This window comes from Rhinoderma darwinii, chromosome 7 (assembly GCF_050947455.1).
Source record: "Rhinoderma darwinii isolate aRhiDar2 chromosome 7, aRhiDar2.hap1, whole genome shotgun sequence".
In the NCBI taxonomy this organism is placed as follows: domain Eukaryota; kingdom Metazoa; phylum Chordata; class Amphibia; order Anura; family Rhinodermatidae; genus Rhinoderma; species Rhinoderma darwinii.
The window spans coordinates 71,558,468-71,583,522 of NC_134693.1; the positions used below are offsets into that span (position 1 = coordinate 71,558,468).

Here is a 25,055-nt window from a genome sequence, read left to right on the forward strand (position 1 = left end):
GGAGCGGGTTCTGAGACCACTACTGGTGCTGAAACAGTCGAGTGCCCTGCATCTTCGACTCTTATCGGCACTCCCTGTGTGGCTGGGGTCCCTATGAAGGGATAGGTGCATCTTTAGGCTTCGAATTATGGTGCTTTTTTTTGTACAACTAGTCAGATTCAGAAACAATTCGCAAGCAGAAGTGCAAGATAAATAGACATGCTGCGGATTTTAAAATATGCACCGCAGGTCAATTTACGTGCAGAAAAATAATCTGCAACACGTAACTGAAATTTCTTGAAATTTCATTTACTTTGCTGGTACTGTATTACGCTGCGGATTTACAGCACGAAAACATGCACAGCAAATTAGATCATAATACGTATTATGTGCATTTAGCCTCAGGCTGATGAGAAGCACCAATCACAGGCGAAGTTGCAGGGCGCTCAGCCGAGCACTTATGCACCTTCGTTTTAGCGGCATTAGTAGTACCCGGACCCCCACCAATCCAAACTTCTGATATGTCTCTATGAAATATAAAAAGTTTGATGAAAGTGAAGTTACTCTTTAAAGCTACTTAATAATTTGGAAATAAGTTTATTAAAATTACGGTCAAACATTTTGTCCAAGTGCACGTATAGTAATTGTCAAACTTATGAACCACCAACCTCTTTATGTTTCTCCATAGTAGCATACAGTTTCTGAGACAAATCATTGGAAACATTAGGCATTCCAGGCTTCTTCTTGCTCCCTCGACTTAAACTGCTCTTGTTCTTGCTGGTCTTTTTATTGTTCTTTTTTTTGGCATTTTTGCTATCACCCTTTCCAACCTTTTGAACACAAAACAAAAGAAATTAGAACTGCTCTTAAAATAGAGAAAAGAAAAAATACACTGGGCTGTATTTTTTTTTTACCCCTCAACATGTGACACCATAGTACGACACCTCGCTCTAAGGCCTTATTCACACGAACACGTTCTACGTCTGTGTGACGGCCGTCAAAACAACTGCCGTCACACGGACATATGTAATTCAATGGGGCCGTTCACACTAGAGGTGGCTGGTCAGAAAGGCAAACTAAGATGCCCATCATGGACTGGGAAGAGATTGGACCAACTCCGGGTCGATTATTAAAGCACCAGACATGTTCAACGCGGAAAGTGGCCTGGATGATTGAGCCACAGATGCATCGCATAAAGAAGTAGCTTTACCAGATGAAAATTTTGCACTGCATTTAGTGAAGGCATAATAAACGGTGATGGTTGCCTGGCGGAGAGACTCTCTCCTGGGGGTCTGATATAGCAATAAGAGGGGATCACAACATACTACCTTAAGAAAGAAGAGTCAAAATGACTAGTGAATCCACTCAGCTACAGCACAGAAATTATTCCACCTTAAGAAAGGGGGTAATGGTTGTGCAGTTGACACGCCTTGCTACGTTAATGGCCCCTATCGCGGAGAAGTCTGGCTTGGAAGCTAAAATAGGGGGACCTGTAAGGGTGCGTCCAGAAAAAAAAAAAAAGGAATCCGCGCTGGAATGAGACAGACGGTGCTATTCACGTCAGTAAACCAGTTCAAATTATAATGACCTAGTGACAGGTCCTCTTTAAAGTAAAATGATAGTTTTTGCCAATGGCACAAAACGTAGGTTACTCAAAACTAATGTAAAATATTAAAGACATTGATAAACTGGCAATGTGGGCAAGAATGTGGCAGATTATTTTCAATGTTGATAAATGTAAAGTAATGCACATAGGCTGCAGTAATCGTATTAATGAACATACATTAAATGAAATAAAACTGTGGCTAGCAGTACTAAAGTAGACTGGTTACAAGTAAGCTGAGCAACAGTACTCAATGTCAAGCAGCAGCTGCAAAAGTAAATAAAATCTTAAGTTGTAAAATAAAGATAAAAACCCGCCATCTAAAATGTAATATTGTCCCCCCACAAGTCTCTTGTAAGAACACATTTTGAATATAGAATGCAGTTTTGGGCTTCACATTGTAAAAACGATATAGGAGAGCTGGAGAGGGTTCAAAGGCTGGAAACTAGATGGGTCTCTTTTACAATGAGCGGCTGGATAAATTGAAGCATCTTTTTTTCCAAGCTGTAAAAGTCCAGAGACATTATTAACCCCTTAACGCACCATGACGTAACTGTACGTCAAGGTGAGCAGTAAGTTCGCGCACCTTGACGTACAGTTACGTCAGTGCTTTGACAGTTAACCGCCGTGCGGCGCTACACCGCAGCGGCGGTTAACTGTGCAGGATGTCAGCCCTGCTCTCCCCGTTGCCGATCAGCGGCCTGTCGCCACTGATATCGGCAGTTAACCCCTTAATTGCGGCGCTCGATTTTGAACGCCACAATTAAGGTCTTTAGCGCCGATCGGCAGCCCCCATGTGAAATCACGGGGGCTGGCCATCGTACCCATGGCAACCGGACGCCAGACAATGGCTTCCGGGTTGCCATGTACAGAAGCCTATGAGGACCACCCCGAGGGTGGTCGTCGTAGGCTTCCTGAAAGTGTGACTGTCACGTCACAATGACAGTTGGAATGCATTACACTACGTGTGTAGTGTAATGTATTCCAGCAGCGATCAGAGCTGCAAGTCTAAGTGTCCTCTAGTGGGACAAGTGAAAAAAGTAAAAAAAAAAAGGATAAAAATGTTTTAAAAAAAAGTGTAAAAATAAAAAGTTATAAGTGACATAAACAAGAACTGCTTTTTTTCCTATAATAAGTCTTTTATTATAGGAAAAAAAATGAATACGTAAAAAACAAGTACACATATTTGGCATCACCGCGTTCGTAACGACCCCAACTATAAAACTATAATATTTTTCCCGCACGGTAAACACCGCAAAAAAAATAAACGAAAAACAATGCCAGAATCACTATTTTTTGGTCACCACCCCTCCCAAAATATACAATAAAAAGTGATCAAAAAGTCGCATGTACGCCAAAATAGTACCGATAAAAACTACAACCCGTCCCGCAAAAAACAAGCCCTTACACAGCTTTTTTGACTGAAAAATTAAAAAGTTATGGCTCTCAGAATATGGTGACACAGAAAATAAGTTATTTTCTAAATAAGTTTTTTTATTGCGCAAACGCTGCAAAACATAAAAAAACGTATATACATATGGTATCGCCGTAATCGTACCGACCCGCAGAATAAAGTATAATAGTCATTTATAGCCCAGGGTAAACGCTGTCAAAAATAAATAAAAATCATTGTCAGAATTGATGGTTTTTGGTCACCTGGCTTGCCGAAAAATTGAATAAAAAGTGATCTACAAAATCTCATGTACCCCAAAATGGTACCAATAAAAACTACAGCTCGTCCCGCAAAAAATAAGCCCTCACACCACTCTATTGACAGAAAAATAAAAAAAGTAGTGGCTCTCGGAAAGCGGGGCGGAAAAACGAAAAAGCAAAAACATGAATCAGTTCGTAAAGGGTTAATTACTTTCGAATGAAAAAACTTTTATGACCACATGTGGGGTATTGCCGTACTTGGGAGAAATTGCTTTACAAATGTTGGGGTGCATTTTCTCCTTTATCCTTTGTGAAATTGAAAAAAAATCAACATTTTAGTGGAAATAATGTTGATATTAATTTTCACGCCCTAATTCTAATAAATTCTGCAAAAGACGTGTGGGGCCTAAATGCTCACTATACCCCTAGATAGATTCCTTAAGTGGTGTAGTTTCCCAAATGGGGTTACTTTTGGGGGGCTTCCACTGTTTCGGTCTCTCAGGGGCTTTGCAAATTCGACATGACACCCAAAAACTATTCCAGCTAAATTTGAGCTCCAAAAGCCAAATAGCGCTCCTTCCCTTCTAAGCCCCGGTGTGGGTCCAAACAGCAGTTTATTACCACATATGGGGTATTTACGTAATCAGGAGAATTTTTTTTACAAATGTTGGGGTGATTTTTCTCCTTTATTCCTTGTAAAAATTAAAAATGGCTACCTTTTTTCAGAAGAAAAGTAGATTTTTACCTTTACAGACTAATTCCAATGAATTCAGCAAAACAACTGTGGGGTCAAAATGCTAACTTTACCCCTAGAAAAATGCCCTGAGGGGTGTAGCTTCCAAAATGGGGTCACTATTGGGGGGGTTTCCATGGTTTTCATCCCTCCAGTGCATTGCAAACGCGACACGGCACTGAAAACGCGACACGGCACTGAAAACTATTCCAGCAAAATCAGAAATCCAAATGGTGCTCCTTCTCTTCTGAGGCCTGCTGTGGGTCCAAACAGCAGTTTATTACCACATATGGGGTATTGCTATAATCGGAAGAAATTGCTTTACATATGTTGGGGTGTTTTTTCCACTTTATTCCTTGTAAAAATTTAAAATTTCTACGTTTTTTCACAAAAAAAGTAGATTTTCACCTTCACATACTAATTCAAATAAATTTAGCAAAAAAACTGTGGGTTCAAAATGCTAACTATACCCATAGATAAATTCATTGAGGGGTATAGTTTCCAAAATGGGGTCACTTTTGAGGGGTTTCCACTGTTTTGGCAGCACAAGACCTCCTCAAACCTGACATGGTACCTAAAATATATTCTAAAAAAAGGAGGCCCAAAATCCACTAGGTGCTCCTTTGCTTTTGAGGCCTGTGTTTCAGTCCATTATCACACTAGGGCCACATGTGGGATATTTCTAAAAACTGCAGAATCTGGGCAATAAATATTGAGTTGCATTTCTTGGGTAAAACCTTCTGCGTTACATAAAAAATGTATTAGAAATGAATTTTTGAAGAAAAAAATGAAATTTGTACATTTCACCTTTGCTTTAATTCCTGTGAAACGCCTAAAGGGCTAAAACACTTTGTGAATGCTGTTTTGAATACTTTGATGGGTGCAGTTTTCAAAATGGGGTGACTTCTGGGGACTTTCTAATATATAAGGCCCTCAAAGCAATTTCAGAACTGAACTGGTCCCTGAAAAAATAGCCTTTTGAAATTTTCTTAAAAATATGAGAAATTGCTGCTAAAGTTCTAAGCCTCGTAACGTCCTAGAAAAATAAAAGAATGTTCAAAAAACTACGCAAACATAAAGTAGACATATGGGAAATATAAACTAGTAAGTATTTTGTGTGGTATTACTATCTGTTTTACAAGTAAATACATTAAAATTTAGAAAAATGCTAATTTTTGCTAATTTTCTCTAAATCTTGGCGTTTCTTACAAATAAATATTGAATTTAACGCCGAAATTTTTTCAGTATCATAAAGTACAACATGTCATGAGAAAACAGTCCCAGAATCGCTTGGATAGGTAAAAGCATTCTGGAGTTATTACCACATAAAGTGACACATGTCAGATTTGCAAAAATGGGGCTGGTCCTGAAGGCCAAAACAGGCTTAGACACTAAGGGGTTAACATATAAATATATGTATGGCCATTACAAAGAACTGCCACATGATTCATCTATTCCAAGAACTGTGCAAAGGACCGGGGAAATTATTTACGTGTGGCGAAAAGGCGATTGAGACATCAAGATAGGAAAGGATTCTTGACAGTTTGAGATGGTAAATGGTAGATAAAATAACAGCAAAAAAAATAAATAAAAATAAGTGCTAGAGGCTTATTGAATGACATATGGCATTGAGGGTTATAATTAATTTAGCAATAAAGGACGTGTAACGGATCCGAAAAGGGTTGTACAACCTTTCTTATTTAACCTAAGTAACTTGGATTTACGGACAATGCCAATATATCCCGGTCCTAAAGTAGGTTGGCTGAATATGCTGCCCTGTGTAAAGGCATCATATTACAGCTGCAGGTCTGTTCCCCATTATCCAAAACAGATTTTGGGCAATAAGAGCGATAAAAACACAGCGAACTCAATAGTTTTGACACATGAGGGTAGCATTCAGCCTGTCAGACACTGCAGATAGGGGCGTTTTGTATAGGAATACCTGTAGCTGTAATATGCCGCCCATGCATAGGGCAGAATATTCAGTGGAAAGATCCGCTTTTAGGGCCTGTTCACATCAGCGTTGGCTTTCCGTTCAGGGTTTCCGTCGTGGAACCCCTCAATGGAAAGGCAAATGGAAACCTTAGCTTCCGTTTGCATCACCATTGATATCAGTGGTGACGGAAACATTGCTAATAGTTTCCGTTTGTCACCATTCTGGCAGGTTTCCGTTTTTTCGACGGAATCAATAGCACAGTCGACTGCGCTATTGATTGTCAAAAAAACCTGTCCAATCTGCAGACAGCTTGCTGTGCATTTTGATAGTATTGTAGGAAAAGTTTCAAGATAACCTGGAATTTATTCATTTAAATCCCTGCTCACTGAGTTCCGCTGCAGCAAACCTGGTCAAAAAGGACCAGGCCTGAATCGGTAAAGGAGAGGAAGGCGCGAGCATGGGGAGAGATATGTGCCACCATCTATGGGGGCCCACTGTGTGGCGCTGTCTACTGGGGTCCGTCTCACCGTTTTCAGGCTGCTCATATATGCACTACAGCATATATACTGTACATTGTATACAAACAATGCACCACAAATCACTCAGCACTACTGCCGATCAAAGGGTAGAACCGCCCACTAAACGCTTGACGAGAACCTGTCATGTATTTAAAAAAAACAAAAACGATATATATTAAAATAGAATTTTTGTTTAGAAAAAGGTGCGATACAATACAGCCACAGATACAATATAGAAGTGGACAATAATCTTCATATGCAAATAAAAATACATCCAGTATTTTACATGAAAAGTTTGCAAAGAGTTGATTCTGGGAAACTATTCTAAAATTGTTTATACAGAAAGTACATAGAGACTCAACATAGTCAGATGTGTTGGAGGCATGGAAAAAACTGTAGAATCACGAGGGCAACAACTAAAACACACAACCTGCAGATATGGGACATAAAAGCACATGGCTAAAATATACTGTATGCTAAACGCGACACACAAGATTTCATATAGGCGGAGGATAACCAATAATGCCAGGACTTGTAGAACGTCTGGACCTTATTTTTATGGAGGGCAAGCATGAGCTCATCTTCCAAGTTATATCAACATTTCTAATAATATCACTGATCTGGGGTAAGTTTTGGAACTTCCATTATTTAGCTATGTAAGTTTTCGTGGTGGTAAGAACATGACAAATGACAGTCCTAAACTCTGATGGAAAAGATTCCAACCCCAAGAAAAGTAATGCCAATGATTGGAATTTTATAATATGGATGAGTGTATGACAAAAATGTGCTGCCAAACAGGTTGTACTTTTACACAGGTCCAGAAAATATGAAATATTGTACCTCCTGCCCTCCATTTAGTTACATAATAATTCTGCGCACAGATATTCTAAGAAAGCCAAAACCTCACTTTTACTTTCTTATTCAGGTTTCAATAATAAAATGAATCCTCAATAATACAACTTGCCTAATAATTGTGCACAGAATGTAGTTGACCTGCATCTAGCAGTGTCTTACTCGTACAATCCTCAAGGGAATACAAATTGTTGTCCTATGTTTAAAGTCTAGTTGTGACATTGTATAATTATACTTGTAGTTATAGATCATCACTTCTCTAGTTCAGCAACTGTATCTTAAAACTTTGTATGATATGACGTCTGGTCTCAACTATTATAAACATTTCTGTTTATTTTCTAAGTGAAGTACATAAAAAAAAAAAGAAAAAAAAAAAAAAGGAAAACAATATTTACATACTTGACAATGATCTATTCGAATTCATGAAAGTTGAAGTTTGAAGACAAAAAATAAATAAATGTTCACCTCAATGCTCTCATTGCCGGTATTCTCTTCCCGTTTCCTTTCTTCCTCCTCCTGCTCTAACTCTTTGATACTTTCTTCTAGGACATTTGGCCAGAAGTCGCCTTCAAAATATGGCAATTCCTTTGCACTTGTCAGTCGGTCTTCTGTTGCCTGCTTAAAAACATCCTGTTTTGGGAAGAAAAATAGGAAAGACAATTAAACGTGTGTAAATGTGTAGTCATTTAACAAGTAGTGGGGAGTCTGGATACTCCTGAAATATATTATGACGGATGTTCAAGGGTTGAAAGAAAATTAGAAAAACCTGCATAATCTGAAATGGTTTGGAAACTATATTGGAAGCATATTGGAAACTAAAAGGAAAACCGATGTTACACAATATTCGATGGTTTAATCCCTTCCCGACATGTGTGTGTGTGTGTGTGTGTGTGTGTGTATATATGTGTATGTATGTATGTATGCGTTTGTGTGTGTGTATATACATACACATACACACACACACGGTAGAGGCTGGCTCCTTTCACACGGAGCAATGATTGTATATATGTATAGGGACAAGCGCTCGTTACTACGATGATTTTCAATTCTGCAGTAAAGAGCAGATCGGCCGGGTGAGCGTTCCCCTGAATACACAGGGCGATGATCGCGCTGTGCATGGCCTTATTCACACGAACGTGTTAAACGTCCGTGTGACGGCCGTTGAAACAATGGCCGTTACACGGACCTATATAATTGAATATCCTCTTTTTTTCACGCATCCTTCCATAAACTCTAGTCTATGGGGAACGCGTGATATGGCGTCCCGCAGAGCACGGATGCACCGCAGACGTGAAAAACACCCGGTTTTCATGTCTGAGATGCACAACGCCCGTGTAAATCTAGCCTTATAGTGCCTTTGGATGCCGCGGTATTGTCATGGTAGCCTGGGGGCATAATGAAGGCCACCAGGTCTGCTCCCATTAAGGGCTTAATAGGAGCCTGTAAAAAAAAAAAAAAATCACATTATACTGTGCAAGCGATCGCTGGTTCAAGTCCACTACACACACACACACACACACACACACACAAGTTTGGGGTCACTTAGAAATTTCCTTATTTTTGAAAGAAAAGCACAGTTTTTTTTCAATGAAGATAACATTAAATTAATCAGAAATACACTCTATACATTGTTAATGTGCTAAATGAGTATTCTAGCTGCAAACGTCTGGTTTTTAATGCAATATCTACATAGGTGTATAGAGGCCCATTTCCAGAAACCATCGCTCCAGTGTTCTAATGGTACATTGTGTTTGCTAACTGTGTTAGAAGGCTAATGGATGATTAGAAAACACTTGAAAACCCTTGTGCAATTATGTTAGCACCGCTGTAAACAGTTTTGCTGTTTAGAGAAGCTATAAAACTAACCTTCCTTTGAGCTAGTTGAGAATCTGGAGCATTACATTTGTGGGTTTGATTAAACTCTCAAAATGGCTAGAAAAAGAAAGCTTTCATGTGAAACTCGACAGTCTATTCTTGTTCTTAGAAATGAAGGCTATTCCATGCGAGAAATTGCCAAGAAACTGAAGATTTCCTACAACGATGTGTACTACTCCCTTCAGAGGACAGCACACACAGGCTCTAACCAGAGTAGAAAGAGAAGTGGGAGGCCCCGCTGCACAACTGAGCAACAGGACAAGTACATTAGAGTCTCTAGTTTGAGAAATAGACGCCTCACAGGTCCTCAACTGGCAGCTTCATTAAATAGTACCCGCAAAACGCCAGTGTCAACGTCTACAGTGAAGAGGCGACTCCGGGATGCTGGGCTTCAGGGCAGAGTGGCAAAGAAAAAGCCATATCTGAGACTGGCTAATAAAAGGAAGAGATTAAAATGGGCAAAAGCACACAGACATTGGACAGAGGAAGATTGGAAAAAAGTGTTATGGACAGACGAATCGAAGTTTGAGGTGTTTGGATCACATAGAAGAACATTTGTGAGACGCAGAACAACTGAAAAGATGCTGGAAGAGTGCCTGACGCCACCTGTCAAGCATGGTGGAGGTATTGATGGTCTGGGGTTGCTTTGGTGCTGGTAAAGTGGGAGATTTGTACAAGGTAAAAGGGATTTTGAATAAGGAAGGCTATCACTCCATTTTGCAACGCCATGCCATACCCTGTGGACAGCGCTTGATTGGAGCCAATTTCATCCTACAACAGGACAATGACCCAAAGCACACATCCAAATTATGCAAGAACTATTTAGGGAAGAAGCAGGCAGCTGGTATTCTATCTGTAATGGAGTGGCCAGCGCAGTCACCAGATCTCAACCCCATAGAGCTGTTGTGGGAGCAGCATGACCGTATGGTACGCAAGAAGTGCCCATCAAGCCAATCCAACTTGTGGGAGGGCCTTCTGGAAGCATGGGGTGAAATTTCTCCCGATTACCTCAGCAAATTAACAGCTAGAATGTCAAAGGTCTGCAATGCTATAATTGCTGCAAATGGAGCATTCTTTGAAGAAAGCAAAGCTTGAAGGAGAAAATTATTATAAAAAAAAATAATCATTATTTCTAACCTTGTCAATGTCTTGACTATATTTTCTAGTCATTTTGCAACTCATTTGATAAACATAAGTGTGAGTTTTCATGGAAAACACAAAATTGTCTGGGTGACCCCAAATGCTGCAAAGTAAGGTCTCATGCACACGACCGTAGCCATGTGCACGGTCATGTATTTTCGGGTCCGCCAGCAGCGGAGTGTCACCCGCAGATCGTGGGCCGTGCACATGGCCAGGGGCATTGTTTTCTATGAGCCGTACTAAGACTTGCCCGTTCTTTCTGCGGTCCAGGCTCCAGGGCCATGCACGGGCCGTGAAAACCACGGTCGTGTGCATGGCCCCATAGAAATGAATGGGGCTGCGATTCTCCCGTGGATTTTTGGGGGAGTTTTCAAAACATCTTGGAGAACTGAGCTGCAAGTTGGGAGACTGCAAGCGAGGCTTTGATGAGTTGAGCAAGTGTGCAGTAAAATGTGATTTTGCAGTGCATAGTTAAACAAAAGGACATTGGAAAATAAGGTTTGGTAAATTTTCTTTGTGTAGTTGTATTCTGTATTAAAAAAAAGTTTGTGTTACTATACTGTTTATCCCCATTTAAAATTGTGCTTCATGGATAATGCTACCAGGTGTGTGTCTTGTGCAATGTATGCATACAGCCGTTTGAGGGTGAATATCTTTTGCACTAGATGCACGCAAGTTGTTTATTTGGAAGCCCTGATATTGGATCTAAATAGGCAGCTTGCAACAATTAGGAGCATTGAAAACCTGGAGGAGTTTTGAGCTAACTGAGCAAGTACTGGCTGGGGCCAGCGAGATGGAGGTGGGTGGAGGGGAAAGTCCTTAAAAATGATTTTAGGGAACTAGGAGAGAACCTGAAGTCCAGGACCTCCAAGTTAGCGGTTTCACAAATACTACCAGTGCCACGAGAGTAACTAGAAAGACAGCGGGAAATTTACCCTTTCGGCACCAATTTGGGTTCATGGAGAACTGGACTGACTTCTGAGGGGGTGCAGCTGTGCTGGAGGAAAGAATGGTTAGACGGCTGGAGGAGCTTTTAAAATAGGATCTGGGGAAGGGAGGGTGAGGATACACAAACGGGGTTAGATAGAGCAAATAGGGAGAGGAATACAGCAGGGGTTAGCAAGCAGACTAGGGAGGTGACTAGGAGTAAATATGGACCTAAGAATATTAAAAGGTGTCGGTAAACACAAACCCTATACAGTTCCACAGAGGAACACGCCAAGGTTGTCCCCTCTCCTCTTTAACTTGTCCATAGACCCTCTATTAAGAATGATACACTCCGATACTGCCATTCAAGGCATTGAGGTCCACTCCCAAGACATTCGTATCTCGGCTTTCGACTATGTCCTATTTTTATCCAATTCCAGACAAACACCGCAAACCACCCTTTCACTCATCGAAATGTATTACCCACAAACGGGTTTCACCATTAACCTAGATAAATCAGAAGCCCTTAAAAAGTCCCTCCCCTCCCTCCTGGGCCACTGGACTAAAACACAAGTGGGCACAAAGCCACATCACCTATTTAGGGACAACTATCACAAGAAACCCACGTGAAACGTATACAGAAAACAAATACGTATATTGCTCAATTAAAACAAATGATACATACTTAGCAGTCCTCTACTCTTGTTTTCAGGCAGAGCCAATCTTCTGAAATCGTTAGCTTTCCCCAAACTGCTATACTTATTACAGTGCCTACTAATCTACCTTAAACCCAGGGACGAGAGGATTATTAATGCCTTGTATAGAAATTTTATTTGGAACGATGCCCGCCCCAGAATAGCCATGCGAGCCCTGAAATAGACCAAATTACACAGAGGTCTCAACTTTCCGAACAAACGCAACTACAACCTAGCGGCCCTCCTTAGAATACTGGCATACTGGACCCACAACACATCACATTACTCGGATCCCACCCTTGAAGCACAATTTGCCAAAACCTACTCTTTTACATTCTACATGCTCCCACTGAAATGCTACCAGAGGAGGTGCGCCCCAACCCCCTCCTCTCCACTACCATTAAGGCATGGCACATGATATGTAAACAGGCCAACCTAGACCCACATGCCTCATTGCCGTTACCACTACTGGGCAATCCTGATTTCCAAAATGGACATCCTGCAATAATATTTGGTCAGTGGGAGAGGTGTGGTGTGAGGTGTCTATCCAACCTCATGTTGGCGGATGCTTCCCACCCATTGACATTTTCAAATTTCATTTCTCCCAATCCTTATTCCCGTTCCTGCAGGCTTCTAGTTACGTGAGGAAAATTATAAAGCTAATCCCTTCCAACTCCCCCCAAGATCTTGTAATCAACTTAATTGTCAAATCAAAAAACATACGTGGGAAAACGACTCTTCAGATTGGATGTAGTCAGAGCACTGGAGATTTACCAGACTCAAACCTCTTCCTTACACCCATCAGACTATTTGTTATTCCAGAGGAGCCCAGGAAGCATCCAAGGCTTAGTCCCATTGGATTGGGTCCGTGATTGGGGAGGCTTACCGGTCGAAGGGCAAGGACCCTCCCGGGTGACAGCCTATTTAACTAGAACGGTAGGCACTTTGTGGGAAGTTCAGCATAGAGCTTCAAGCTCCACAAGTGCGTAAGGCTGCTACATGACCCTCTCTAGATACCTTTTGTAAGGTGCATACCTTTGCGTCCTCAGATGCCTCTCACGGTAGCTGGGATCTGTAGGCGGTGGTACACTGACCGCTTAGTTTTTTTCCCCTCCCCTAGGGACTGCTTTTGAGCTTCCCAAAATCATCTGTGTTCCCCATAAACAAGAAAATTGGATTTTGTTACTCCGTAAAAAAAAAATTCTTGCCAAGTTCATTGGCGGGACCCCTTAGAGCATCAGAGCTGGATCGCCAAGGGAAAGAAAAAGTGAGTGATTTTTGTTTTGTTACGACATTTGTAGCGGTTTGTAAAAAAACAACTTGGATAACCCCTTTAAACCCGCCATTAACAGCATTTCTGGACTTTTGGTATTAAAAGGATCCATGGGACAACCCCTTTAATAACAAAAAGTGTTGACCAATTACTAAAGTAATAGGAAAAACTCTTCAAAAAAAATATTTAAAAAAGACTGCAATACACATTTTATCCAGCAAAATATACAGACCTTGTAGTCATGAACAATGCGCTCGGATACAGATTTGTCCAACATCTTCTTGTACCATTCTTGTAGACGTTTGGGCTTTGGTATTTTCTGGTCCATGGGGTGACAGTGGAAGATGTAGTCATCTCCTTCACTTGGAGGACAAGCCCAGATGTGCCCTGTTGTGTACCTGGGAGAAAATGTGAAATTAGGTTGTCATGTAGGATTACCATATTACCTAGTATGGCAATAATAATTTGACCAACACAGAATTGATACTTACCCAAGTCTCTTAACATACTCCAAGTACCCAATCAAAATCTCGTGGTAGACAGCGGTTCTCAGACTCTTTGGCCGAAAAAAGTGAACACTATCGAGATAGGAAATGTATACTCGCCTGAAAAAGAAAAAAAGGAATAAATAAATCTCTATAAAGTGATATAAATTAGAGATATAGATATAACAAAATTTAGTGAAAGATACAAATACATGCACACGTCCGCATATATATGAACATAAAATCCACGCGGAAATTATGTTGAGTTCTCTGTAAAGTCCCCTATACGAATAAGCTTGGAAACAAAATAGCTTCAAAAGTCAAGTCTTGAAGGAAAATTATATTAGACATTCCTTTTCTCCAGCTTACTACCCCAATCCGCTTTGTGCTCGTCATATTTCTTCAATTATTGATGAAGACAAACTCAAAGGGTAGCCAGGATCAGTGAGCGAGTAATTACTCAATAGAATGCAAAGATTATTAAAGGACCAGTGTCACCAAAATTTTTTTTTTTTATATCAGTTTGATGTTAGTGTTTTATTAAAAACGTTTATATTTATTTGTGTGTTTGTGTGTTACTTTTTTTAACTTTTTCTTCCCTATGGGGGCTGCCATTTTTTTTTTCCATTTCTGTATGTGTCGATTAACGACACATACAGACATGGAATACGGCAGCTACAGTCCCATAGTGAATGCGAACGGGGCCCGTTCCATCCACTATGGTGTGCGCCGCTCCCACACAGTCCAAGTTGAACTGTGCGCCGTCCGGCGCCATTTTCCTGTGGACCGGAAGTCGCGGCCGGACAGTAAGATTACTACTTCCGGTCGTGGCTTCCGGACTTGTGCACTTGGAGCAGCGGCAGCAGACGGACCGGAGGGAGCGGCGGCGGCAGGAGCAGGTAAGTTATTTCTATGTATGTTTGTGTTTCAGTGTGTTTACTACTGTATGTAAACCTACTACACTGTGTTAGCTCAAAAAATGGCGACACAGTGTAGGAGGTTAGACCGTTCAATCCCCTCGTTTCTCCCAGCACTAGCCAGGATAAAGGAGGGGGGGATTCTGTGAGCTCACTAGAGCGAGGGATTTTTTTCCAATTTTGCAGCATAAAGCAATGTGGTTGCTTTACCACATGCAATGCTGCAATTTTGGGAATTGCTCCATCTAGTGACCAGCAATGGGAAATATTATAAATTAGAATCTAATTTATAATATTTCCTGACTCGTGAAGACAATTAAAAAAAATTAGAACAATGTTTAATCACCTATACACTAACTGTTTAACTAAAAAAATAAATCATTTTTTGCTAGCAACACATTCCCTTTAAGAGGTTTTTCAACCTAAAGACATTTATGGCATATTCAAAGACTATGACCCAAGTTCTGAAAGCTGAGGCAACATACAGATGGAGACTGAATTGAGAGGTGACAGAGCAAGATTGGCCATTTCAGTAACTCATATAGATGGACTTTACTGCTAAAAGCCGTTGACACCACTCCGTTCAGTTTCTACCTGGATTTGGCAGCCAGCGACCACATGGGCTTGCAGAAGGGGTACGCATTAATGGCTCTTCTATATAAATGAATAAGGAAAGTAGTCATTACACTAGAATATCCTAAAAACACTAAAAGATAAATATATGTGCGTACATGTATTCAAAACACACACACACACACCTAAATATTCATGTAGACACACACATTAAAGTGATATATAGAAAAAAAACCTACTAAATATTAATTACAAAAACAGCTCAAAAAGTGTGGGATCTAAAAGAGGACGTAAGTATCTACTCCACAGATGCCTGCAATAGCTTGCAACCTAGGGAAGCACTTGCAAAAATATGCACCCTGTAGAATTTGGTAAATGTGTGCAGAGACTAACAGGTAGTTGCCTTGCACAGCTGGTGCAGAAGCCTGATGGCGCACATCCTAGGAAGTATCAATCGTCCTAGTGGAATAGGCCATCAGCCTGAAGGTGGGTGGGTGTGGGGGAGAGTTCTAATCGCAGGCAGAGCGCGATTGTAGGCTTAGAGGCCGCCAATCCCTTCCACGAACAACGAGGCACATTTACGGAAAGTGGAATAGTTAAAAAAAGTAGATCCGCAAGGTGCGGACAATATTTAAAATTGTGAAGAGAAGGTTCCTTGGGATGCACCAGAGACTGGCAAAAGGACAGCAAAACAATATCCTTGTTAGGGTGGAAGGAGACTACCTTTGGCAAAAGAGAGGGCACAGTGCAGAATACTGTTATGTCCTGGTGGTCAAGATAAGGCTGTGAGCTCAGAAACCCTCTGGATGGAGGTCACAGCAACACCACGTTTCAGGTAAAAAGACGCAACAAAAATTCTCTAAGAGGTTCAAACGTGGCCAGATGAATCGGCGAGAATGAAGGCGATACGCCAAGATAAAGTTAGGGGCCAATAGGGGGGCACCGCATCGGCTACCCCATGTAAGAAGTTACAGACATTGGATTTGGATGCCAAAGGTCTGTCGGAGAATGGGCAACGTAGATACTTGTCCTTAGATCTTTTAAAGGGCAAGAGCCCGAACTAACCCTTCCAGGAGAAGCCTGGGCAAGAAAATACTTAGGGATGAAAAGGTAGATCCTCACACCATTGCAAATGTTTTCAATGTGCGGTGACAAATGCGTAATGAAGGTTTCCGAGCCTTCAACATGGTGTCGATTACCCTCTGGAATGAGCCTTGTGTCTTTAGCACTGCGCTTTTAACAGCAACGCCGTTAAACTTAGAGGTAAGTGGCAAGGAACGTCGGCCCATAGAGCCACAACATTGGAGTACCAACAACGCCGCAGCTAGTCTGGAGCGACGAGGATGGCTGGAATCCCCACTCAGCCCTTATCCTCTTGAGGAGCTTGGGAAGAGGAGGAAAAGTAGGGCTCCAGGTAAATCAGCCTGAATTGATACCATGGGGCCACCAGAGCACCCACCTTGTACGCCATAAAGTGCAGAACCTGGTAATTAAATAAAAACGCCTGCAAGTCCACGTCTGGCGTGCTCCACCTGGAACAAATTTGGTCGAACACCTTGTTGGATCATGTTTCCAGAAGGCACCGCCACAACCCAGAAAGGTAGCATTAATGGAAAGGACCTGCCAGCAGAGCGTGAGAAATAAGCGGCCCCAAGGGATCGCTGGAGAGGAGAGCAACCATCGGACGGTCTGGGGAAGTCTGATATGGCAGTGAAGAAAACCTGGGGAGCTGTTTCACCGGGAGAGAATTGCCCTCTGAAGCAGACGAGTGTGAAACTGGGCAAAGAGATCGGCTTTGATGGAAGCCTCCCTAATGCCTAGAACTTTCATGTAAAAGCAGAGAAAAGTTGGAATGCCCAGATCCAGAGCACAAACTCCGTGCTGGAGCGTGGATCGTTTCTCTAGAGGAACAACTAAGAGAAATTGGTGTGGAACACCATTCAAAGCAAGACGAGTCTCCAACAACGTGTCAGACAGGACGACAATCTATATAAATGGGGGACTTTAAGAAATCGTCCCATGGAACGTAGCAGTGCATCACATCACCTCTGATAGAATTTTGGTCAAAACCGGTAGTGCCGTCAACAGGCCTACTGGGAGCGCCACAAACTCAAAGTGGCGAGGGACAACAATACAAACCAAGGAAATAGTGGTGAGTCAGGCAAATAGGGACGTGTAGTACGTGTCCCTGTCTGACCGGAGGGATTCCATGGAAAAATTATGAATCTTGACAAAGGCATTCAACCGTTTGAGGTCAATGATGGGACAAACTGATCCATTTTGGGAACAAAAAGTATGGAGTAAAAACCACAGAATTTTTGCGTCTGGAGGTACTCAGATAATGACTTTTTGACTTAAGAAAAGGTCTATTGCCTGAAAAAAAAAAAGTGGCTGCCCTGGCAGGTAACGGTGGTGTTGTGGACTAGAAGAAAATGTGGGCTGAAAGGTGCACAAACTCTATCCTGTACCCTGAAGGAGACGACTACCCATACCCAGGTGTCCGAGATGTGAGGGAGCCAGACGTCCTTGAACAGTAGAAGTGTGATCCCCCACACCCTAAATCAGGGTGGGGTTTGCACATTCAGGCAAAAACTTACCAATTGACAACCGAAGGCTTAGTGGTGTGAATGTAGGGACACCAAGAGGAACAGCGTTTGGAGGAAAGCTTGTTCTTAAGTCCTAGTGGGATGGTTGCCTGGATGCCCGTTGCACGAGGAATCTGAAAAAGGGCCGAAAACGAGGACCCGGTTTCTTGGAAGCAGGAGCTCGATGAACCTTCATTTGTAGCAGGTGATAGCTTTTTTCACCTGTTGCTTTCGAGACGATTTCATCCAGACGGGTCCCAAAAAGACAGGAGCAGCAGTCAAGGAGCTGAGAAGTAGAGGGTCCGGCCCTTCTTAATACAGTAACTGGTTGCCGTCAGTAACATGACTGTCGTGTACCAATTGCCGGCTGGAAACAGAAAGCCAAGTCCCTCAAAATAGAGAGAGCTGGAAAATCACGCAACCTTGTAAAAAAACTGCATCCGGGAGACGTGTATCCCTGCCAAAGGTACCTAAAAAGGAGGACCCCCGTGGCCCCAGTCTGTAGCGGTGGTAGGAGGAAATAGTGGCAGCTGACACAGGAGCACTGTGAGTGGAGGTTTGCCAGAGATGCATTTGGGGGAAATACTCACCTGTCCTAAAATCCAGTTCAAATTCACCCACAAATACGTAGGGCCAACAGGGAAGTCCCTTCCGTGTGCCAGCTGCAGCGAGATGAGACACTAGTGTGGAGCAAAGTGGAACAAACTTTAGGCTGGTGGGCGACAGAGGAGCTTGCGCTCTTGTCTTAAGTGTGGCAGGGGAACTTGAAGAAGTATTCGGCACACAAAATGTTGGTTTTTAAATTCTTTCGATTTATTGTGATCGATGCCAGGGGCTTAGTGCGTGCAACGTTTCGGTCAAAGACGTTCATCAGGCACTTAATCCCACTGGTTGCCGCTTGTTTTCGGCGCCGAAAACAAGCGGTAAGCCGCCATACTGACGATAGCGCCTAGCAACGGGATACACCAGCAACCAGTGGGATTAAGTGCCTGATGAAGGTCTCTTGACCGAAACGTTGCACGCACTAAGCCCCTGGCATTGAACACAATAAATCTAAAGAATTTAAAAACCAACATTTTGTGTACCGAATACTTCTTCAAATACGATTGGGTTGGGACCCTATTCATGCACCTTCTCTGGTCTAGTGCATTCTGAACCAATATCTACATGTGGCAGGGGAACAACAGTGCTTGGAAACACCGAGCACTCGCCAGAAGTTGGGGAAAGTAGGGAGAAAGCGCCGCCCTCGTTTTCCCTGCTGGAAAAAAAATCTCAGAAAAAGCAAAAGACATCCTGCTGTACCAGCAGGGGTGGTCGCCTTCTTACGGATACTAAGCGAAGACTGGCTAGCTAAGTGCCTGTATGGGTATATAATGTAGAAAGTGCCAACACTTCTTCTTAGTGTCATGCCTCCTAGTGGAATCAGCCGATACCATGCATGATTTGGGTTTCCAATGAGAAGAACGAGAAAACATGTCACATTTTTGAATACAGTGCTTCATTTAAAGGTCTCATGGTATGCAAATATAATCCCTCCTTTATCAGGAATAAATTAATTTTAATTACCATCAGAAACATTTACAAATAAAACAGTTATTGATACCTACCTCTGGTTTGGTTGTGGACAATCTGAGCCATACTCCTGTACATGCATGCCAAAAAAACACAACTCTGCACCATCGACCTCTTCAAAGGCAAATAAGGCTTTTGTTCGGTATGGAAAGGACTCCGCCATCTCTCCTGTATCTACAAACCTGAAACAAGCAAGTTCCGTGTAAGCTTATTTTTTCCAAATACAAGACAAAAAAATAAAAACATTTTTAAAAATAGTTGCGTCAAAGACTAGCCCGGCCCACTAGTGAAGTACCACATGATACCGTTATCTGGGAGCTTGAAATATAAACAGATCAGCCATAACATTAAAACCCCATTCCTAATATTGTGTAGGTCCTCCTCGTGAAGCAAAAACAGCTGGGAGCCCACCTTGAGGCATGAACTCCACAAGACCTCTGAAGGTGCCCATGTGGTATTCTGGCACCAAAACAATAGCAGCAGATTCTTTCAGTCGTGTAAGTAGCAAGGTTTGGGGTCCATGGATTGGACCGGTTTTTCCAGCACATCCCACAGACGCACAATTAGATTGAGAACTGAGGAATTTGGAGGTCAAATCAACATCTTGATCATTTTTGTCATGTTCCTCAATCCATTCCTGAACAACTTTTGCAGCGTAACGGAGCACATTTACCCTGCAAAAATAGACCACAGCCATTAGGGAAAACCGTTAACATTAAGGGCTGCACTTGGTCCGCAACAATGTTTAAGTATGTGGTGCATGTTCAAGTAACATCCACATGAATGCCACGACCCAAGGTTTCCCAGCAGAACATTTTCCAGAGCATCACACTAGCTTGCCTTCTTCCCATAGTGCATCCTGGTGCCATCTCTTACCCAGGTAAGGGACGCACATGCTTCATCAGACCAGACCATCCTTCCATTGATCCATGGTCCAGTTCTGATGCTCATGTGCCTATTGTAGGCACAAAGGTGGTGAATATGGGTCAGCATGGGATGCGATGCACTGTGTTCGGACAACTTTCTATGATAGCTAGCATTAAAATGTAAGCAATCTGTGCTACAGTAGCTCTTCTGTGGGATAGGACCAGATGGGCTAGCGTTTTGCTCCCTACACGCATCAATGACGCTTTTGTAGATTCACCAGTTGTACTTTCATGTACCACATTTGGTAGGTAATAACCTCTACACATCAGAAATGCCCCACAAGACCTGCCGTTTTGGAGAAACTCTGACCCCAGTCTAGCCATCACAATATGGCCTATCAAAGTTGCTCAGACCCTTACAATTGCCTATTTTTCCTGCTTCCAACAGTCCAAAGTTAACGGACTGCGACTTGCTGCCTAATATAGCCCCACCCCTTGACTGAAGCCATTGTAACAAGATAATCAATGTTATTCAGCTCATCTGTCGGTAGCTTAACCCGTTAGTGACCGGCCTTATTCCGATGCCATAGACTTTTTACGTCGCGGCATCGGAATAAGTAAACAGAGCAGGGAGCTGTCAAATCTCCCTGCTCTCAGCTGCTAGAGGTAGCGGAGGGCTGGGAGCGTCCCTGCTCTGCCGGGTGAGATCGATATTAGTATTGATCTCACACGTTTAACCCCTCAGATGCGGTGCTCAATAGCGATTGCCGAGTGTCTGTGTCTCTAATGGCAGCCGGGGGTCTAATAAAGGCCCCCAGGTCTGCCTGGAGTGAATGCCTGCTAGATCATGCCGCAGGCATGACCTAGCAGATGCCTGTCCGTGTTAAACGGACAGGCAGTAATACACTGCAATACAAAAGTATTGCAGTGTATTATAAATGCGATCGCAGAATCGCATATTATAGTCCCCTAATGGGACTAGTAAAAAAAGTGAAAAAAAAGTTTAATAAGGTTAATTTTAAAAAAAATGTGAAAAAAAATGAAAAACCCAGCTTTTCCCCTTACAAGATGCTTTACTATTAAAAAAACGAAATAAAGTTAAAAAGTTACACATATTTGGTATCGCCGCGTCCGTAACGACCCCGACTATAAATCTATTACATTATTTAACCCGCACGGTGAACACCGTAAAAAAAATTAATAAAAAACTATGGAAAAATTGCTGTTTTCTGTGAATACTGACTTTAAAAAAAATGTGATAAAAAGTGATCAAAAAGTCGCATCTACTCCAAAATGGTACCAATAAAAACTACAAGTCTTCCCGCAAAAAAAAAAACCTCATACAACTGCATCGGCAAAAAAATAAAACCGTTACGGCTCTTCAAATATAGAGACACAAAAACAAATAATTTAGAAAAAAAAAGCGTTTTTACTGTGTAAAAGTAGTAAAACATACCAAAACTATACAAATTTGGTATCGTTGCAATCGTAACAACCCGCTGAATAAAGTTTGTGTTATTTATATCACACGGTAAACGGCGTAGATTTAGGACGCAAAAAAGAGTGGCGAAATTTCAGATTTTTTTCTATTCCCCCCCAAAAAAAAGTTAATAAAAGTTAATCAATAAATAATATGTACCTAAAAATGGTGCTATTAAAAAATACAACTTGTCCCGCAAAAAACAAGACCTTATACAGCTATTTAGACGCAAAAATAAAAAGGTTATAGCTCTTGGAATGCGACGATTGAAAAACGTAAAAAATAGCTTGGTCATTAAGGTCCAAAATAGGCTAGTCATTAAGGGGTTAAGGCTGGGATTCCACAGCATTTTTGCTTTGTTTTTAACCACTTGACATATCACGTACAGTTACCTCGTTGCAGCCGACTTAGCGCAACACCACGTAACCGTATGTGACGGTGATGGAGGGGGCCCAGAAGCAGAGCCCGTGCCATAACCAGTGGGTGTCAGCAGTATATTACAGTTGACACCCTGCTGTAATGGCATGGACCAAAGCTAGCTCCGGTCCCTGTAACTCAGATGCGGCAGCCAAAAGCAACCGTGGTATCTAGGTGGTTTCTAGCCGAACACTGGATTGCCAATGGTTGCTACGGCAACCGGAGGGACAACAATGGCCTCCTGGTCTGCCAAGTACGGTAGCCTATTAGTCCCTGCTGGAGGAAAAAAAACGAAATCTCCTTTTTCCCTATAACGCTGAGTTCACACAGAGTTTTTTGCAGGCAGAAAATTCTGCCTCAAAATTCTGTTTGGAATTTTGAGGCAGATATTCATCTGCCTGCACGCCGTCTGCCGCTTTTTTCGCTCGCGCCCATTTAGTGCCACGGGCAAAAACGCCACAAAATACGCTTTCTCTGCCTCCCATTGATGTCAATGGGAGGTCAGAGGCGTGAATGCCCGAAGACAGGGCATGTCGCTTCTTTTTACCGGTCACGGGAGCACGGCCCGCAAAAAAAACGAAAAGTAGGACATGCTCCATATTTCCCGGCACTGTTCTACGACACGGATACATGGGCGGGTCCGCGGACCGTATTGCGGTTATTTCAGTAATTCAACTCAAAAAGTGACTCAAATATTCTATAGATTCATTACACACAGTGTCATCTATTTCCAGCATTTTCTCTTTTAATGTTGATGATTTTTGAGTTGAATTACTGAAATAAACTTTTTGATGATTAGAATATCATAGGACTATCATAGGAATATCATAGGACTAGTGTGTGTCTCCGTGTCTGTGTGCACGCCCGTGTAAATATAACATTTGTTTTAAAGCGCCTTGTTGTCAATTTGTATTTTATTTGTAACATTTCTAAGGACTTCTTTAACTGGGGACACCATCCCTAACATCTGCATACTGTCACTACACAAACAGATGCTGTACGGCACACACAGGGCATAGTATAGTAGGGCTGCCAGCACCCTTCATCTCCTAAGCTGGAGTCGCAATAGCTGTGAGCTGCGCATACTCTGTGGCCTGTGCAGTTCACAGTATAATTGCAGTGGTAGGGGGACCCTAACGCCATTACTGTATAGCCCGGTAGCCGGTTTTGGACTAAGCGATTATCACTTTTAGCTGCAACTTCTGGGAACATGCGCGCGGCAGCGGTACAAAGTTCTTCAGCAGTAGCTCCAGGATATTGTGTGGTGTCAATGCATTTGGCAGCCCCGGGACCCTTCATGCTGCTCTGGCCACAAGGTAACCCTTTACAAGCTGCTATAATATAATGCTGTGCATGCACCAACAAGGTGCGGCCCAGTACTACTGACATATCCAGCTCCCCCTCCTTTCGTACGTGTCGTCACCAAAAGAATGGGAGACCGGCCAAATCTACAGTAACTGTTGCAGTTTGCTTGTCTGCAATATATTTCCATACTGGATCCATCTGCTGTCAGACATTGGTAAACATAAAAAAAAATATTTTTTTATTTTTATTTTTATTTTTAACTCTACAAAAAAATCTACAAAAAAAAAGTAAAAATGGATTTCACTTTCAAATATAAACGAAAAAAAAAAAAAAGTTTTTTTGGGAGTATTCACCATAAAACCCCTTTGTCGTACAGTTCATTGAGGGGACACAAACCCGTGGGTACATGCTACTGCCACTAGCAGATGACACTAGGCATTAAAAAGGTTAGCCCCTCCTGCAGACATTTAACGAATCAGTTTGTACGAAAGCAGTAGGAGCAACCAGGAGCAGCCAAAAGTAAGTAAAACCTAGAACTAAACTATTGATGGGTCAGGACCAAGAACAAGAGGGACCGGTAGAAACCTGCAGATGCCCAAAAAGCAGGAAAAAGGAACTGATTGGGAGCCGTGTCCCTAAATGAACAGTACAAGAAAAGGATAAGGGGTGGGGGGTGTGTTTTTTTTGGGAATAGCAAAACGTGGCGCAGTTGATAGATACAGCGTGTAGCGTTTTCTCAATCTGGGAAGGGGTTAATGTGGCTGATTTGGTGCTTGCAGTCGCTACCTAGCTGTCAGATACAAAGTTGTGCTTGCACGGCAATGCCAGCTACACCGTTAATACACAATTACTCTGTCTATGGAAGGGGGTAATGTGACTTCCAGCGTAGCAATGTCTGCTATACCGTCTAAGACACAGAGATTGCGTTGGGGGGGGAGGCGGAGTGGGATGTGCAGGAAAAATATTTCCTTACTGCCGCAGTTGTGTGGCCTAGTAGGCTGCAATGAAGCCTGGACCACAATTAGTGGTGAACCGATCCCAACTCTGGAAAAGGGCAGTAAGCCCGTGTTGTGTGGGCATTCAGGAAGAGGGGCAGAAAGCTCTACCCCACAAAAAGCATAGCCTAGTAGGGCACACAGAGCCAGGGGTTGTATTAATCCTGAGACCAGGCTCCTGTGGTGCGGATAAAGGGAAAAAAGCAAACAAAACTACCTGGGGAGAGAGAATCCAGCCTTAAAGGAGGTGGTCACGGGAAAAAAAAACAACAGCGGGAGATCTGGAGTTGCAGTTGAGAAGCAGGACAGTGGCCAAGGCGTGTAGTTAGGCGAGAAAAGGAAGGGAGGAGGGGAATCGTAGAGCCATACTTAATTCTGTTTACTCAGCCCACTATGACCCTCTTTGCTTAGACTCCTCCCATATAACACCTCTTTAGCGTGTTTACACCTAGCTAGGAGAGTACGCTGAAGGGGGCATGAATACTGGTTGACCCCATGGCTAGCAGGCAAGAAACTGCTCTGATAAACTGTCTTCTCTATGGAGGGAGTAACAGTGTAAAAAATTTAGCACGGTTAGCCACTTGGGGAAAAACAGGGAGGTCATGTCCCCGTTTCCTATCTGGAGGAGAGAAAAGAAAAAATAAATAGTGACAAAATAAAAAAGCAGAGGGGACCT

At 42.4% G+C, this 25,055-nt stretch overlaps 1 protein-coding gene across 5 annotated transcripts in view; it reads right to left on the reverse strand.

Annotated features, from left to right (window-relative positions):
• Positions 1–25,055, reverse strand: part of EP300 (EP300 lysine acetyltransferase) — a 136,075-nt gene that overhangs the window by 4,738 nt on the left and 106,282 nt on the right. For all 5 annotated transcript variants that reach the window (XM_075833531.1, XM_075833530.1, XM_075833528.1 and 2 more), the window contains exons 25-29: positions 19,352–19,498; positions 13,676–13,789; positions 13,417–13,582; positions 7,740–7,904; positions 648–809 (exon numbers count right to left, since the gene is read on the reverse strand). In XM_075833531.1, the coding sequence (XP_075689646.1) occupies positions 648–809; positions 7,740–7,904; positions 13,417–13,582; positions 13,676–13,789; positions 19,352–19,498 (754 nt within the window). The remainder of the gene's footprint in view (positions 1–647; positions 810–7,739; positions 7,905–13,416; positions 13,583–13,675; positions 13,790–19,351; positions 19,499–25,055) is intronic.